Consider the following 18,710-nt stretch of genomic DNA (forward strand, 5'->3'; position numbering starts at 1 on the left):
GTGGCGGTGCATGAGTAAGTGCACTGTAGCCACCTCTTTGAAAAACGTCTTCATTGTCAACATTGTATTCCTTATTTTGATGTTGAGGGTTTGCGTGTGTGGGGATGTGTGTGTGTGTGATGCAAGGTCACGTGTGCGTTAATGTGTTGCATTCATTAGCACTAGCAGTGCCAGTGTGGTGGCTATCATTAATGTCAGGCTCATATTACACCTTGACTTTGACACCCTCAAATTGCAGACCCTTGTGGGACTATGGGGGTAATTTACCGTAATGGCGCGCGTCTGTGCGTGTTAGTGTGGGTATTTGTGTGCACGGGCCTGTTGATACGATCTCCTCGTTCCCTATTTGCTCATGTTTCTTTAGCCGTGGGCCAATATTAGATGTCTTGGTTCATGTGAATGAGAAACTGGCCTGTGTAGGAAAGGTGACACAGGATGTTGGTGTGGGCAGATTCTTCTTTTAGAGCGACTCTTGAGCTACCTCACCTTACAGGGGGCCGCTTTCTTAATGTTGCATTTGGGATTTTTCAGATGATCCAGAAAACTTGGAATATGTTGAGCAAAAGAATGAAACTTCTGGATGACAAGTCCATATTTATCACATTGATCTTTTTGAGATTCGCCATCAAATAAAAATTGTTAGACAAAAAAACCCTGCTCATTGAATCCGAGGGGTTTTATTATTCCCTCTGTTGCCAAATACAGGACAAAGTCATCAAGCCACGAAGCTGTGATTTAGTTGTTCTAACTTCCTCAAAGTCCACAATTTCCTCAATATGACTGATCTAGAGTAGTGACTGCTACATAATGTTCAAAAAAATGATTCTCACAGAAGCAGAAAAGAACTGACAAAGAAGCAATTGAGAATGTTTCTAAGGCCTCCATAACAAAGTGCTTAAACATGATTACAGCGATTAGGGACTACAGGTTATGGTTTACATATTTTACACAACATGAAGCTGTTCCAGTGGCAGAGGGACAAGTGTTGCCAATCTCAGACTTTGCCAAACTAAATCTATCTCCTTTCTCAGAGCCAGTTGTTATAACGGTAGAGAAAATTACCTCAGAATCATTACAGACAGGATTATTTATGGCCGCCTTTGTATCTTCAGATATTTAAATGACAGTATTGAACATCTGTCTGTAGATTAACTAAACAGGGTGTTATTTAAAGGTTGCCTAAACCTGCCGTAAATGAAAGCAGGTTTTATTTAGATGGCACACTTACATCTCGGACTTACATCTTACTCGAGGTGAAGGTCAGAGGAAACAGCATGACGGATCGCATTGGTACAAATTAATAAAGTTTTATTCCGAGAGAGGATGTTGTGTAGTGTGGCTGCTGCATTAGAAATAATAGCTACAGCTCTTCTTTGGTTCACTCCTGAATACTGTTGTGTATATGAATAAGATTTGTGATAAAGGAAATTTTCTGTAATGAAGACTAACAGGTAAAAAATGGACACCTATTCTAGGAACTATTATGCAATAAAAGTTTACATTTCTCCTCAGCCCTTTTTGTTATCCTCTTCTCTTGTTGGTAGTTTCTAAACTCAGCATTTCAGCTGTGGGTTACTTGTGTTACAGTGAGTGTAGGTGGACCTTTCCCGGAGTGATTTCTCCCTCAGAGAATGGTGTAGACTAGAGAATGTAGACGTGACTGTCAGTGCCTCCTCGGCAGCTTGAGTTGCAATCACTGACAGTGTGGTTGCAATGCTTCATCTACCCACAGCGAGGTGCTGTGAGGGGGGCTACGGAAGCCTAAACGTTTTACTGCCATGAAAGCGCCAATAGATGTCGCATTCAAGAGAGCTGCATGAAAACTGACGGGCGCGTGTGAACATGTGCACCTGCAGCAGCCGTGCAGCTCAGCTGTTGTTAACAATGCATAGTGTAGGAAACTATGTGAGAAATGATGTAAGAGGTCGCACACATATATCTGTCTTTACAGGGAATCCTCTCAGCCTTTTTGTACACAGCACATTCAAAAAACATGCAAAATAAACAGCTTAAGTAAAGTTTAGCCAACACTTTAAGCATGACTTTTACAGTCCTGTGTTTGAGTGTGTGATTTGGCTCAGTTTGAATTCCTCTCATTATTTCGCCAAACACTCCACAGCACTGGTTGCCTGTTCCTAAAAATAAAACAGAGTACTTTGTATTTTCACCCATGGTAATTATTTTTCACTCTGAATTATGTACGCGTGTGATGCTTACAGTACGTCCTCGTATCGTTGTCGCTCTCGTGTCCTTGTGAGTGGGAAGTTAATGTGGTAGTAGCTTAATGGCTCGAGTTGATCCACAGGTTTTGCACAGATGAATCACATGAGGGCAGTGATGAATGGAGACTTTTGAAGCTGTCCAGACAGAACTGAATCAGTGGGTGGTCTGCGTCTGCATTTTTTTATGTCGTTGAAGATATGAAGAAAGTGTTTCTTATACACTTTTTACTGTACAACTTAATCATCACAGTTAAATAATTATTTTCTGATCAACTGCACTGACACAACTGAAGCTCAAACACAACACTAGCCACACTTCTTCATCTTTAAATGCTGGTGTCTGGTGAAGTATTAGTCATTACTTTCTTTTGATAAATATAAAGATTCTAATAGATTGGAATGACACAGCACACCTTTACATAGTACAATTAATTATATGGTCCAACAATACAACTTCACATCCATCCATCCATCCATCCAGTTTCTGTGTAAACACAGAGGAACATCACATTTCCAGCAATTGTGTCACTTACACACAATTCAAATTCACATTCACGTGTGTTAGAACACCTTAAAAGTTCAGACAGATAGAGACAGGGTGTCTTCAATCATTTTCAAATCACAGTTACTGCTGTTACGATAGCTGTGGACACAATGTTGAAAAAGTTGTAGCAGATAATAAAAAAAAAAACCTCTAAGACAAAACTTCCCGAAGAAGTCAGCTGGGGATAAACAACCATTAGATCCAGGAAAGGCCATTTAGTTCATTTTGATACTCTCACATTGATTTTTACATTCATTCAGTTTAGATGGCGCCCTTTGAGCTCCAGCCTCATAACGGGAGGGAAACCCTTTTAAAACAACGAGTTATTACAGGGTTGTCCTTGTGTCTTAATTTACCTAAAGCATGAAATGCACTTCAACAGCTTAGTACCTAGATGGGCTGCATAGGCTGTTATTTAAATATTGTTCAAAGCTACTGTAAATAAAATGCTTTATTTAGATGGCACACTTACATCTTGTGACTGTTGTCCTACTCTCGGTGAAGGTCAGAGGAAACATAGAATAGAAATGAATAAAGAGGCTTTTTGAGAGAGGATGCTGTGTAGTGTGACCGCTGCTGGATTTTTACCTTTTCAGGTAAAAATGGACAGATCAGTCCCTGATGAACAGTGTATTAGAGGATCTATTATGCACTGAAAGTGTGTTTTACATCTTTCTTCTTTTCAGCTTATTTCCGTCGTCCTCTTCTTCTGTTTGCAGCTTTTAACAGTTCCCAGAATGACTGCTGACACTCTCCAGAGTCCACACCTAAACTTCTTGCATTTCAGCTGCGGGCTACATGTGCTGTAGGTAGCGTAGGTGGAGAGGACTCTGGTGATATTTTAGGTAGCTGAACATCTCCCTGCTGTCAAACCCATTATAGCCGCACTGAAAATATCTCAGCCTTACATCACACAGGGGCACTGGGAATATGCGACAAAACGCACCAAGAATTCAAAGGTAAACGTCGATGTTATTTAAGAGCGTGTTCTGTTTTGGTTCATTTGTTCCGTAATTTAACTTTATAATAGAAATTATAAGAAAGGTGGTAGTGTAGAGAGACAGGAAGTGATTAAGCTAGAAAGGTGACAACATGCAGCAAAAGAAAGGTGCAGATTGTGCTGCGGCCTTACAATGAAATCCACCTCAACCAGGTGAGCCATCAGGCGTATACCGAGTCTTAATTTTACCAGTATGCACATTTAGTCCAAGGGCATTGCAGTGTGTGTAAAACCAAGACAAAGGACCGACTGGCATAGTGAACAGCACGTGATACCGGGCCTGACTGTAAATGTCACTGGGTCAGTGATCGCAGCGCACAGCCGCCCACCTTCCCCCACCGGCTTATTGGCAGTTGACAGAGGGGGGAAACTCGATCATTAAGTCTCTCAGTGGTTGGCTTCACTGGGTGCGGAGTCAGACTTACAGTCTGTTGGGTTGCATCCGGGCAGAGCTGCTTATTAGGGTCGGCAGACCTCTGGGTCGGAGCAGGCAGGCGGACTGAGCAGTTTGAAGAAGCCAGGGAAACTGAGACAGGCTGCTGGAGTGATGAAGACTGAGGAGACAGTGGTGCTCAAACCCCAGGCGCAGACGACTCATAAACAGTTACAGGTGGGGTGTTCAACTCTTTCTGTTTCTGGTGAGCCAAGACCGCATGCTGGTATGCTGGCTATGCATATTTGTCTGTGCAACAGGTCTCAGTGTTGACTGCCAGCAGTTCCATGCACTCAGTGGAAACATATCAAACTAAACAGTGGAGGTAGATTTTTTTTTTCTTGTGCCAACGTTACAGCGATCACTTTTTTAAAGGGTCACATATTGGGCCATGTCTTTTTTTGTCGCAGTTTTAACACATAACTATTCTTGCTGCTCAGAGTGCCGGTTGTTTTCTCATGTTTCCTGACAGAGTGCAGGCTTGCGTTCTATAAGTGGCAGCTGTTTTTGTAGCTTTGCTGGGTTTGCTCTGCGCTTGTATGCGTATAGAGCTCAGAGAGATAGTGTTTCTGTTTAAGCAGACTCCCCCAGTGCTTGCTTCGGGGGTTGGCACACAACCCCATGTCTTTATTGAAGAAGGAAGCAGGCGATTATGGTTCTGACATGAGCTCCAGGAGAGCTGCTAATTTGAGGAGGTGTTTTATTGCAGCGGCTATAACTGATATTGGGTGAGCTCCAATCAAGTAGACAGTCCAGACTGAGGGGGAATCAGGTCTAGGCAAGTTCTTAGATGTGGAGAAAACTCTTCACTACTCCTGTTCCCTTGTTATAAGTCTGCTGTTTACTTTTTAGGTGAAATAACCCAGTGCAGCAAATAGAGTAGGAAGTTAAGTCTTGTGATCAAATGCATTTCATTTGAAGTTTAATTTGCTTTTGCTGCACATCACATCTTATATTGATTAATTTGGTCAAAGCAGAAATAGACTAGAGGGAAAAATAACTCTGATTGATGTGTGTCTTGTCGGCCCTGCACCCTCACACAGATAGAGAGAGCATCTGTCTTTCTTGGCACCGATCTGAAGTGGATGGCATTGATTTAGACCTCTCTCATTCCTTCCTCCACTCTGTTCCTCCTCCTCCTCCTCCTCCTCCTCTGCTTTCTCACTTTGTCTTCTCGTGCGGGTGCCATTCACAGTCACACTCTGCAAATCACCTCTCAGAGCCACAGTCAGCATGGGGAATTTTGGCTTTCATCAACATGCGCTCTGCTCTGCCAGGGCAGCTCAAAATGTCCTGGCTAACAACCATCCCTTGGTGTCTGAATGTGGGTTTTTTGGAAGGACGTTTAGGCTGTGAATTTTAAACAGCAAAGGATTGTTGCAGGATATGATAAAAAAGATTTAAGGCGACTGGTGTCTTATGCCTTAAAAGTTTATAGTGGATTAAAAATGCTTCCCAATTTCTTGATGAAGTGACGGGAAATCCTAATCTTCTAAAGCACGTAAGATTATTTTTATTGCTTCTCAATCAGCATGTGCTGTTTCACACTTGGTGTGAGGTTATTTAATGACTGGACTTGTAGTATCCTCGTGTGGCCAGATAACAAACTGCAACTTATAGTTGAAATCCTACAATGTGGAAGATTACTGAATCAAAATCCTTTTTTGATCCATCAGCATTAGAGGGGCATTATTTTTATTATTTGATAAGTCTACTCTTATTCTGCCTTTATTTATTTATTTTAGTGAGGAACCAGACCTGATTGCTCTTGAATACTCTTACATAACCAAAAAGCAGTCACGTTTATTTTCTGATCATATTTATATATATTACAAAAATCTGTTTAAATTAGTTAACTGGAGAATGTAACTTCAATGTGGCTGTGCACTGACAACACTGTCATATATACACTAATGAGCCACAGCATTGAAAAACCACTAACAGGAGAAGTAGATCCCACTAGATCCCAAACTGGTCAAGTATCCATGGGATGCACTGGAACAAGCCTGACCCACAGAGCCCCCTCCTTTCAACCCACAGGACCCAAAGGCCCCACTAACACTAACAACATCCTGTTACCAGACACCACAGAATGGAGAATCAAGAATCAAGAGTCTTTATTGTCATTTTTCAGAGACCCCTGGCTTAAAGGTACACATAAATACACTGACAGTTAAATATGTATAGAAGACACACCCTTAAAGTAAAAAATATGTACAGAGAAAATGTAAATACTGTAACAATGTACATAAAGTGCAGCTTAGTGAAAGTTCCAGTCTATAAAATGTTGTGTGTGTCTGTCCTGAGGCCTGATGGTCTGTTTGATTGTCAGCAGGGCTGAGTTTGTGTGTGAGAAGGTGTGTGAGTGTCCATGTCCATTATCTGATGAGTCACAGCTGTTTTGGAGGCAAAAGAAAGACTAACTTAATATTAGGAAGGTGGTCATAATTTTATGCCTGACTGGGATATTGTACGGTTGTAAACAAGTTCACCTTCATAACTGTTTGCACAAAGTGAGTATGGAGTTCCTTTCACTGGAACTAAGGGGCCAAGTCCAGCTCCTGAAAAAACAACCTCACACCATAATCCCCCTCCACCAAACTTCCCTCTTGGCACAATCCATTCAGACAAATACCGTTCTCCTGGCAACCACCAAACCCAGATTGGCCCATCAAATTGCCAGATGGAGAAGTGTGATTCGTCGCTCCAGAGAACATCTCCTCTGCTGTACAGTCCAGTGGTGGCGCTTTACATTCCTGAATCCAACGCTTTGCATTGCACTTGCTGATGTTTGGCATGAGCCCAATTCAAATGAAGCTCTCTACACACTGCTCTTGAGATAATCTGTAGCGATTGATTCTGCAGAAAGTTGTTGACCTCTGTGCACTATGCGCCTCAGCATCCACTGACCCCGCTTTGTCATTTTACGTGGTCTGACACTTCATGGCTGAGTAGCTGTTGTTGGAATTCACTTAGCTCCTGATAGTGACCCATTCTTTCACAAATGCAATGCATGAATAGGTACTTGATTTTATATACCTGTGGTCATGGAAGTGATTGGAACACATGAATTCAGTTATTTGAATGGATGAGTGAATGCTTTTGTCAATATAGTGCATGCATGGGGATTAGAGGGGTTAAAGTGAGAAGAGTTGAACAGACACGAGGGGATAAACAGTCTAATGAGGAGAAAGGGGAGTAGAAACTGAATGTTGATGGAGGATGGAAGGGGGCGGCAATGTGTTGTAGGGGCCTACAACTGGCTGACAGGGCTCAGATTAATGAGTGCTGGTGTGTAATTAATCTATAGTGGGCAGCTGTCTGTTTATCTGTCTCCAAATTGACAAGAAGATAACTGGGGCATCAGATTGATCTCCTCCTCCTCTAGCTCCCTGCCTCCACTCCTCTCTCCTTCTTTAGATCAGAAAGTTTCTCAGACAGTGACAGACTCACTTGGAAACTCTTTGAAAGGGACAGGCGCACCAAAAACCATTTAGATCAAACGAATAGCTGCACTGGCAACGGCAGTTTATCGACCGCGTCCTCTTCATATTAGATTTTCTAGACATTTCTGCTGTTTCTGAATCTGCCAGTGCTTAGAGAGATGGATAATGACGAAGGGTGTCCGGGCTTTACCGCGTTAATATGCTTAAGGTCAGGGGATTTGCTCTGACTGTATGTTTGTATTTCATTATGCCTATGCCACTAATCCATTTTGCTGGAAATCATTTCTGATTCCATGCATTACACACTGTGAGTCATGGATCCTGGAGCTTGTAGCCGAGGCTTTGAGGTCAAAGGTCACTGGGTCACGCTGGTCTGAGCTGCCGTGTGGGGAGCTGTGGGGGTCGGAGGTACAATTTCACTGGTGGAAAACAAAGCTCAATAATAATAAACACATTATAAAAACACTATTCTTTAACTAAAGCATGTGCGCTAAATAAAACTTGCAGATATAAGAGTCACAGTCGTGGTTCTATGTGGGGTAAGGGAACACAAATATACGTGTTATCCTACTGACGTATATAGTAGTTCCCAATCTGTGATCCCTTCAATCACAGATGTAATGGTATTCTTGCCATTTTATACTTTAAAGGAAAATTACGCCAAATCTCATATAAAGTTCTTAAACAAAAAAAAAAGTGGCACATTTCAAACCTTTTTTTTTTCCAGCTATCATCTATCAGCTATCAGTCACTTAATTTTATTAATAACCCATGGTCTTAGTTGACAGTTCTACGGTTCTAGTCAGTTTTGATTATCACATATTTCATGATGCTATCTACTTCTTTAATGAACCATCGATGTGCAGGTTCTCCTCAGCAGGATGATATGATGGTTATTAGCCACTGTAACTAACAGGCAGCAGGATGGCCTGAGGAAACGGGTCAACTCGTAGCCTATTAATCATGGAAATGCTCCAAAATCCAGTCCTTGAATAATCCTGCTAATATTTGCCAAGGCTTCATGTGTAGTTCAGTTAATAACATGTCAAAATCTTCCACTAAATAACACAGGTGGGTTAACCTGTCAGGCTGCATACCAATCTGAGGTCATATTTGACTGCGGTTTTGAGGTCAGTATTAATCGTTCTAATTAATAACTGACATACAAGATACTTGCCTCAGGGAATTCTATTACCAGAAGCCTCACTGTACTTTGTTCCTTTATCACTGAAATTAACATCCACATCATTTTAATTCAGTTCACAGGCTCACAGTTAATGTGCTGGTTCAGATATGAAATACCGAGTCAGGCCAGCAGAGAGCAGCAGAGCACAGAGAGAGCAGGACTCTTCATTTTGGACTCATTTTGTGGTACCTTGATTGAAGGGAACATGTGAAAATGTGAATGTCATTCATGCATCTAACTTTTTTCTTGCAGATAGTGTGAAGTAATGTGATGATGGTAGTAAAAAGATATTCTCTCAGTAATCAAGAAAAACAGAACAGCTAGTTAAACAAAATGATTAAAAAATATGTTCCTGTTCTTCCTGTGCCAAAAAAGCTAAATGTCCTTGGTAATTTGGGAAAAAATTAGCATACAGCTACATATTAAAGTGTAACTACACTTCTTGATTAATGATGATGGTGAGTAGGAACGAACTCTTAATAAGAATAAAACGAATTTTAAATCAAGCATTTGTTAAATCTTCGTTGAATTTTCTTTTAATTTTAATATAAGAATTATAACTACTATACATTTAAGATATTCCCTGATCCCTGATTAAATTTTGGAGCTCCCTGGTGATATTTACACATTTATATTTAATTTTATTCTACAGTGAAGAGTTTGCAGTACATTAACAATACACAATACCAGTAGTCTGAATGGATTTTTAAAATCATTTATAAAAATATTATTTAAAATACTGCAAGAACGTGTCTTTTATGCTGAAGCAGTTTTTGCTCTAGTATATTGTTCCTTTTACCACTTCCATCCAGCAGATGGAGCCGAAGCATAAGAGAACCTTAATCTCAGCATTTACCTGGACTGAGTGAGATGATCTATTTAAATTCCTGTTTATTGGGGATTTGTGCATTGTTGTTAAAGATAGAAACCCATGTCTCGTATAAAAAAACAAGATGCCTCACACTGTTTGTTATTATGTGAATGATGGATGCTCCATTTTATACAAACAATACGTTCCCTCCGTCCGTGTGTACAGTGTGGTCGTCGGTTTATTTGACCATTCATTAATCAGGGCTGTAGGTCGTTTGGTCCTTCTCCAGACAGTCAAAGGAGAGTCGTGAGCAGTGTCTTTATCTGCTGTCTCAAGGGCTCTCTGATATTATCTTTCTCACGCAGCAGTGAATAAGCTTCTGTTCACAAATTGGTCACTGATGCAGAAGGATACTGCACTTCAGCAACAGCAGCGGCAGTAGTAGTAGAAGTGTGTGTGTGTGTGTGTGTGTGTGTATAAATACCCATGCATGCTCACTCTCCGCAGTGTGAGTCGTGACAGAGCTTCGCAGAGTGGAGATGGTGCCTTAGATTTAACACGCACAGCAGAGATATTTCCGCTCACGCGTTCTCTCGTTCTACTTGACTATATTACTACACATCAGCAATTGTATCCACGTCGAAGAAAAAAAAAATACAACAACACAGTTTGGATGGTTATGTTCTGGCAGGAGAGCCAGGTGTGGGTGTGCTGAGTAGGCGATGTTCTGCAGTGCGTGTTTTGTGAAGCTGAAAGGTAGCTTGTGAACTTTAATGGACTGAAACATGCAGCATGTCATCTGTCATTTCAGATATCCACATATGTGCACAATATAAAGTGAACAGCTTCGGGTTAGGACTGTTTGAAATGGTGATAGTAGTTCTCCTCATTTGGCGTCAGACTGAGGTGAGTGTAGTAACAACAGTGATGACGTTGTGCTGAAGTCATTTTGAGCTAGCTGGCTGGATGAATTCTTCACGTCATTTAAAGTAATTTCTCCTGTGTGTGGCGATCACATCTCTATGGTTACGAAGAAAATAGTCAGTGCAGATAATCTAAAAATGTGTCATATTTAAATTTTTCAACACTGACCCGAGGCTTTTGTTCATTTAAAACATCATATATAAATAAATTCAGCTTATACATTAGTTTCAATCGTAGTTGAGGAACTGAGTGACTCCTCCTCCTCCTCCTCCTTTTTCTCTTCCTGCGGTCCCTCAGTTGTCCCGGGACCCTGCTGGCCCGGTGAAGCGCAGCCTCCAAACCAGGGTTCTAGCGAAGGAGTCACAAGAAGGGCAAGCTCATTAATTATCTCTCCCTCTCTTCCTCCCTCCGTCCGCCCATCACACCCTCCCTTCATTACCAGCAAGGTTAATCCCCCCTTATCTCCCAATGAGCCTCATTTTTCACTCCTTCTCTACGACACTCCCTCACCCCTTCTCCGTCCTCTCTTTTATGGGATTCTTCTTCCTTCTTCACAGCTACTTCTCAGTTGCTTCTCAGCGCTTTACCGTTTCCCAGCGTACTTTATGTTTGGTCAGTCCTCCTGTACCCATTGCCACTTTTATTTCTCTTATCCCATTCTTTTGTATTGTTTCATTTATTAATTCTCATTTTCCTTTACTTTTGTTTGCTTGCCTCTCTTTCCTCTCTTTGCTTCCCCTCTCCCCTCTCCCCTCTCCCTGCTTACCTTGAACACGCTGTGGTGAGTTGAGAGAGTAGATCTATTACAGCTTATCACTAAAGGACAGGCCAACGCCGCACGCCGGTGAAATATGGCTGCTGTCACAGCCGCCGCCGAACGCGACCCGTGCACAAGGCTCACAGAGCCATGAGGATGGGGGGGAGGGATAGGGAGGTGAGAACGCCAGTATCAGCCCCCTAATTCAAATTAATGGGAAGATTTCCAGGCTTGATGCCGGCCGCTTGACAGTGATTTGGCACGCAATTAACCTTGTCTCCCTCTCCCCTCTGCACCCCCCGTCACCCCCTCGGCTTCACCCTCCACCTCGTTCTCCCTCCGTCTCTCTCTATCCCCTGTACCTGTCACGCTCCTCGACACAGTCTTATTGATTAGGAACCAAATGGAGATGATGATGTTTTATGAGATAACTGACACTCCCTACTGTTGTATGCCAATTGAATTAGTTCTGAATCACCAACATCCGGAGCATAACACGACGTGACTCGGCCTCATTTTAGGCTGCACGCAAACCATTCACAAATTCATATCACAGTTTAGGTGAGGTGTGAGGAAAATTCCGACGAGAGCGACGGCTGCAGCGGTGATGAAGCAGCAGTTTTATTAGGAAAAGGAAAAGTGCGCCTTACTAACATTGAAAGCAGGCACGCGTGGTGTTATTCATGAGCGTGTCTTGCGGATCTGTGCACTGCGTCGTCTGTCCAGACCATGATTGATTCCCATTCACCGACCTCTTTAAAAGACTATCCGTCCTGAAGCCTCAGCCCTTCAGCTGGATTTTACTCACTGCTTTTATAGGCCATTTCACCTTGGGTTCCAGTTCACGGCGCCAAACAGCCTATAGCTTTCTAACAGAGGAGAACAACTGGAGTGTTAAAGGGAGACCATGCAACAAAATAGGAAGGAGAGGAGCTTGTGTAGAGGGGCCGCCAGTAGTAAGACTTGAAGCTTCTGAAGAGAGATTATTTATTTTGAGATTATGAGTTTCCTCATAGTGTGATGGTATCTATTTGCTAGATGCAACTACTACAACTGCTACTACAGTGGCTGAGAGAGCTCAATGCACTGCAGCTCAGAAAAATACATGAAAATAGACAAAACCAAACCAAGAAAATGTCTTTATCATATTGACAACACCTGCGTGAAATGTTTCGAGGGCACCCAGAAAGTGAACGAGGCTGGGACGGGGCTATCATTCATACGCTTTGTGACTTTTGGAGTTGTTGACGCGTGCTTCTCCTAATTGGTGTTGGATGTTTTTTTAGTTGGTCTGCATTTGTTCTTTGTGTTAACGTCCTCATTTTATGAGTCATTACAAGCCTTGTGCTTTTTATTAGCTTGTCAGTTCAATCGTTCTGACGAAATATATACAATTCATTTGCTAAATTACAGCATTAATAACATTTATTCCAAGCCTTTTCATCACTTCTTGGGGTCTCCCGGATACGTTTGTGCAGTTATTTGCAGGTGTTGAGAACAGTGAGTTGCAAAAGTGAGTTTGTTCAGATTAACAGTTGTTAGCAGAGTCAGCCCTGGTTAAAATCCTCAGTGTGAAGGCTGGAACAGCATAATATAATATTACTTTGTAGTAGTCGGATAGAAGAATGACATAACTATATGGAGGGTGTTTGCAGGTAGCTAAGAGAAGCAGTCTGGACATATCCCTGAGTCTGCACAATGCTGCTGCTGTTGAGCTGATGATTATCCCGGGTTTTCTACCACTCTGCCTCAGCACATGTGACACAGACAAACCACGGCAGAGACAAGTATGACAGTTATGTGACAGGCAGCAAGGCGTGAGCGCTGTCATAGGGTCTGAGAACTTGCTGATGTGACACTGTTGGGTGTAAAAGGGTTCGACAAACACTTACAGAGGTGGAATGCAAACCGTGTTGTACTGCTGTAATCCTTTGCAAATTTAGAGCTAGAAGATTTTTAGCTTTGAATTCCCCTGTGGGAATCAGACAGCTGTTCCCTGCCTTAATTTTACTCTATAATTTCTACAGCATTAGCAAATGTATGTATCGTTTTGAGAATTCTTCGAAACAGGACTTTTGTACTGATAGCACTGATAGGTGAGAAGGTGATTTTTCAGATCCTTATTACCCCAAATGACTAAAGTATGGTAGGCAGATACTAATAAAATGCCACTGAAGCGCTGTCTGATGTAGATTTGTTTGATCATCACCAATAGCTCTCCAATACATTATGCAAGAGTTTGAAATTCTAATAATCCTTGCAGCTCAGCCTCCTCTCAGCACTCAGCGGTCACGCAACATGTTTCCATTGTTCTAATGCACTGTTTCCTGTTATGTTCAAGTGGCGGAGAGGCGGGCAGATAAAAGGTGTGCTTTTGCCATCATGCACATAATTTGGAGGTGGCCCACACCACACACAACCTGCACACGCGGCACGCACGCTCACAGATTGTAGTTTAAAGAAGTAGTACTGTAGCAGCAGCTCCCTGTGACTCACGACGCAGCCATATAAAGGGCTTAACACAAGGTAGGAGGGGATAAGCAGCATCCCTGATGTTTAAGCTGCCTTCGCTTTGAAGCAGATGTGAGAATGTGTGTGTTTCACTCTGTGTGTGTGTGTGTAAGAGCACGTCGGTGTGCTTGTGCGCCTCGTGAGCACAAAAACCGAACTTCACGACTGTTAATGTATCCCGATCAGCCCACTGAAAATGAAGCTAATCTATTGCGAGGGAAATGGGGCAGGAATTAGCTGGCTCAATCCACCACTGGTTTCCTTTTAGCATCTGAGGTATTCCGTCATTTATCTCCATGCTTTTTCTTTCATCTCACAACAACAACTAGTGTTTGTGTAGACCGATGCTTGCCGTTCTTTCAGAGGACTAATACCGACGTTCATTTGCTGCAAGTGATGATTAATTTCATACTTGTTCCAAAGCCCTGATACGCATGAATTGAAATTCCTGCTTGAAAACGTTGGTGATGGCAGCTAACTGAAGCTGATTCAACAGGAATTTTAATTCATCTCATTCAGTTTTTAACCAGGAACAATTAAACTGAAATTGAATGTACTGCAACCCCATGTATCAGGGCAATTTCCATCAAACCCTCAACATCAGACTGTCATGTATGTTAAGTGTAAATGTGTTTGTTCTTCTTGTAGACCATTGTTCGAGGGAACCGGCCACCCAAAGATGCCTCCATCAACGGCCTGCTGGAGGAGTTTGACAACATCTCAGTAACTCGTTCCAACTCCCTTCGTAAAGAGAGCCCACCAGGCCCTCATCAGGCCGGAAGCAGCTCCAAACCCTTGGGCGGTGGTCATCCCGTTGCTCCGGAGGAAAATGGATTTAACCACTATTACTCTCGCTATTCCTGTGACCTGGACACCTCCAGCAGGGACTTTGCTCTGGATCCCAGTAAGCCAAGCTTCTCCATAGATGGGGAGTGGGCAGTAGGGAGGCACTATAGATTCACCAAGCAGAACGGTCACTCACACCCCATACGCAGCCCCTTCTACCCAGACGCCATGCCTCAAAAATCGGACTATGGCAAGCTTCCCCCAGACTATCACACCTACCTAGAGAGCAAAGGGCGCTCAGCTGATGAAGTGGCCTCTACTGTAGGGAGCGGAGTGGGCTCCAGTGGCTACTACCGGGCGTCAGTGGGCGGCTCATCCAGCCAGGACTATCGGGACACATCCGTTGGCACACCATCTCGTGCTTCACTACACAGCGAGCAGATCAACTATCCAGACAGCGAGTGGAGCTACGGCGGCCTGCGGGACGAATACGAAAAGCGGCCCAAGAGTTCATATGTGACCCAGACCAGCCCCACACCAGCTATCAGGCAGAGATCTCGGTCGGGCTCTGGGCTGCAGGAGCCAAATGTCCCTTATGCCGCCAGTGGGGCTTTCAAGAACCCTCCAGTGGCCCACTCATACAGCTCCTACACATACCCGCGGCTGTCGGAGAGTCTTGGTAACTCACAGACCTTAGCCAAGGTAACTAAAACACAAAAGCTATGCATTCTGGGAACCATCTAAAATAACAAAAACATTCATTTCTGAAAATAATTATGACAGGGACGTTGACTATGTTTACTCTAAATGGCGCAGCATATTGCACAAGCTATCCAATTACAGTGCCTGTCCACAAAATACCCTACACTCACACCTGACAAGCCTGTAGAAACATTTCAGAGAAAATTACACAGATGTGTCTTCCCATGCAGTTCCACCTCCTCTTCATCTGCTCTCCCTTTCAGATATTTTATCCTTTTTATCCTCTTTCTCTCCTTTTGTCTTTCACCATCAGTTTCCAGTTCTTTCTCATCCTTGAACTATTTGTCTTTTTTTCCAGTCTCCGTGCCAGATAGGTGGTGTCAGCTGTTAATCTACTCTTCCTTGAGGGAGGCAGGCGCTGCCACATACAGAATTACCCCTCTGCAGTGGCCACTGTCTCTGCACACAGATCAATTATTGCCCATGCTGACCATTGACCGGAAAGCTCTGAATCAAAGAAATAGTTACAGAGACCAGACAAAGAGAGGAACAAAGGATTGCAATGATTAAAAGAAGTCAGAGGTGCTGACATGTCAAGAAGAAAGTGAAAAAGAAATTGCTGGTGGCGGAGGAAGCCGACATGAATAAACCAGAGTAGAAATGGCACTAGTGACAATATGACATGTGTTGCTCTTTTTTAAGATGAGATGAGTCATTCAATATAAACATTATTTTATTTTATATGAGGAACATAAACACATATTAGTATAAACTGCAGTTGCAGTGAAATACTTTTTCTTAACACAAACTTGATTGCAGCAAAGCAGTATGATTATAAATTTACATATAATTATCACAGCCAATACTGTAGGCAGCTACAACTGCTGTAATATATGAGTTTAGTTTATTAGCTCAAGTAAAACAGGCAAGTTTTATTTCAGGTTAAACAGCCTGCTTACATTTGCGCTGATGTGCATCATCTGCATAGAAGTTGAGTTAAGATGACAACCGCAAGCTACACACTGTATTCAATACTTGGCAAACAACACTGGCGTCATGTAGTCATATTAAACGCTTCCAGACATTACCCATTATTATAAAGGTGTCACACACACACACAAAATCAAACAAAGCAGCTTGTTGTAACTTGCTATGATGTTTCGTAGCTTTCTATAGTACATGAAACAGCTACAGTGTCTGTTTGTTGGCTCTAGGATAGATGGCTATGTCGTGCTCCACTGGAGCACTGGGAGAGACACCCAAGAGACTTTTCCATACAATAAGAACAAACAAACCATCCGTGCATTACTGACCATATGTCATGTGTACTGAATCTTTCGTACCAACATTATTGTTACAAATAACTGCACCTGCCATAGATGCCAAGCGAATAGAATAGTACAAGCCGTCAAAAGGTGATATTAGCAAGTGCAGTATCAGGGGTATAAGGCGTTCACATGTTCATACTGTGACTTTATATAGGCTCTGTATTATTCTTCAAAGCTTTCAGAGCCTCATTAAGCCCATTATGCAGTGAGTACTGCTATCACGGCCCTCCGCCATCCCTCCTCCATACACAGTAAGTCCGGTAGCTCTGAGGAAAACTGGGTTTGCTGATGTAGATCCCAGGGTGCCTTGATGAAAAACCATTTAACCTGCGCGCCTCAGTAAATCGCCACTCAGAAAAAACAGCCAGAGAGAATGCAAGAGTAGCAGGAAATCAGAGTGATGCAGGAGAAGGTCATTTTTCTTTTATACTATTTATTATAGCCACCTTCTCAATTGTTGTGCTTGAAGAGGCACATTTGCTTTTCGATAAGTGAACGGTATGCGTAGGGGAATGTAGAGTCAAGGTAGTGGATCTCAGCAGTAAGCAATCTGTGGTCGAACAACGTTAGATGATGATTTTTATTTGACTCTTAAATGTAGTACTAGTGATGTTGTTTAGCCAAGAAATATTTTAGCAGTAGTAGTAAAAAAAAAAAGATATTTGGAGTCATCTGACAGCTTAAGAATCACCATTCTTCTGGACTCATGGGCGATGTAACAAACCCACCCCTCTCTCTCGTTGTCCATTCTCTGCCTTTTCTTCTCTTTCCCTCATTCAGCCCACTCACACAACTGAAGCAGATCCCCCCACCGCACACACACACACACACACACACACACACACACACACACACACACACTGTTGTTGGGAGCCAGTGGGGATGTAACAGTAGACAGCACGGAGACTTGGCCACACACACAGACAAAGACAGAAACGCACACACTTTCCCTCTTTCTCTTTCTCTCTCGGTGCTCCGTGGTGAGTGTGAGCTCAGTGCCGCAGCTCTCAGTGACAAATTGATGTTGCGGCACTTTCCCTTTCTGCAGCCTTAGCATAAAACTGGTCGAACGATGTTCCACCACGGAATTCAATTTCACAGTTGAGTTAGGTTGTTGATTACCCTGCCAAACTCAGATTAATGCGCGTTTAACCAACATGGATCAGGAGACCCTTGGCTGACAGCCAGCTAGCGGCGCTGGCCAACGATAGAGGGGCACGAGACCGGGCCTCCCAACACCCCCACACGCACCTGCCTGAGAGTGATTGATTAAAAGAGTTCACACCATGTAATTATACACCATCCTAACACATCAGGGCTCCTCCTCCTACCCTGTCTATACACAAGAGTGTGTGTGTGTGTGTGTGTCTTTTTGTGTAAGTGGAGAAAGAAAAAGGCGTGCAGAAAGACACTGATAAAAGGGCGGAGAAACTGTTTTTTAATATACCCCCAGTCTCTTGAGAATTTGTGAGAAAAAAAATAAAACACTGGTTGGAGATCATTTTTGGGAGGTGTGGCAAATGTAATTTAATAGCCCCTGCAATGTGAAGGCAGCTTTATCTTCTAATGTTTGTATATTTTAGAGGGATATTCTGTCTAATGTGCTCCTGATTTCATTGATATTTACCCATTACAAAGATAGATGAATCTAAACAAAGTAAACTCCATGAAACCTTTCATTCCTCTAATAATATAAAAGTGAGACTGATTATATGACCGTTAAACATCCCTTCATTTGTATCATATACTATATGTTTCTTTCTTGCTATTGTGTATATTAGACACATCAATGAAGATCCAAAACCACATTCAAAAAAATTCCCTAGTGTGATGTACACTACTACACTACACACACCCCTTTGTGCTTCTCAAAATGTGTGTGTTTACACCAGGTCTGTAATGAGTCATGTGTATAAGCGAAGTAATGCTGAGCTTTTAATAGATCTCTCTGAGTTAAATTCTGTTACATTTTCAGTGTGTGTGTTTTGCGCACGCTCCAGCACAACTTTAGAGGGGGCTTTTTTAAGGAAGAGGTGTGTCCCATATCTGAATGCTCCCTT

The 18,710-nt window shown here is 42.6% G+C and overlaps 1 protein-coding gene across 4 annotated transcripts in view; it reads left to right on the plus strand.

Moving 5' to 3' along the window:
- Window positions 1–18,710, plus strand: part of pak5 (p21 protein (Cdc42/Rac)-activated kinase 5) — a 60,619-nt gene that overhangs the window by 32,349 nt on the left and 9,560 nt on the right. For 3 of the 4 annotated variants that reach the window (XM_047573444.1, XM_047573442.1, XM_047573443.1), the window contains one exon: window positions 14,483–15,322. In XM_047573444.1, the coding sequence (XP_047429400.1) occupies window positions 14,483–15,322 (840 nt within the window). Of the gene's footprint in view, window positions 1–4,130; window positions 4,377–14,482; window positions 15,323–18,710 lie in introns of those variants that run through there. The other variant, XM_047573445.1, reaches the window with a different exon arrangement.

The sequence above is a fragment of the Mugil cephalus genome, chromosome 21, assembly GCF_022458985.1.
Source record: "Mugil cephalus isolate CIBA_MC_2020 chromosome 21, CIBA_Mcephalus_1.1, whole genome shotgun sequence".
NCBI lineage: Eukaryota > Metazoa > Chordata > Actinopteri > Mugiliformes > Mugilidae > Mugil > Mugil cephalus.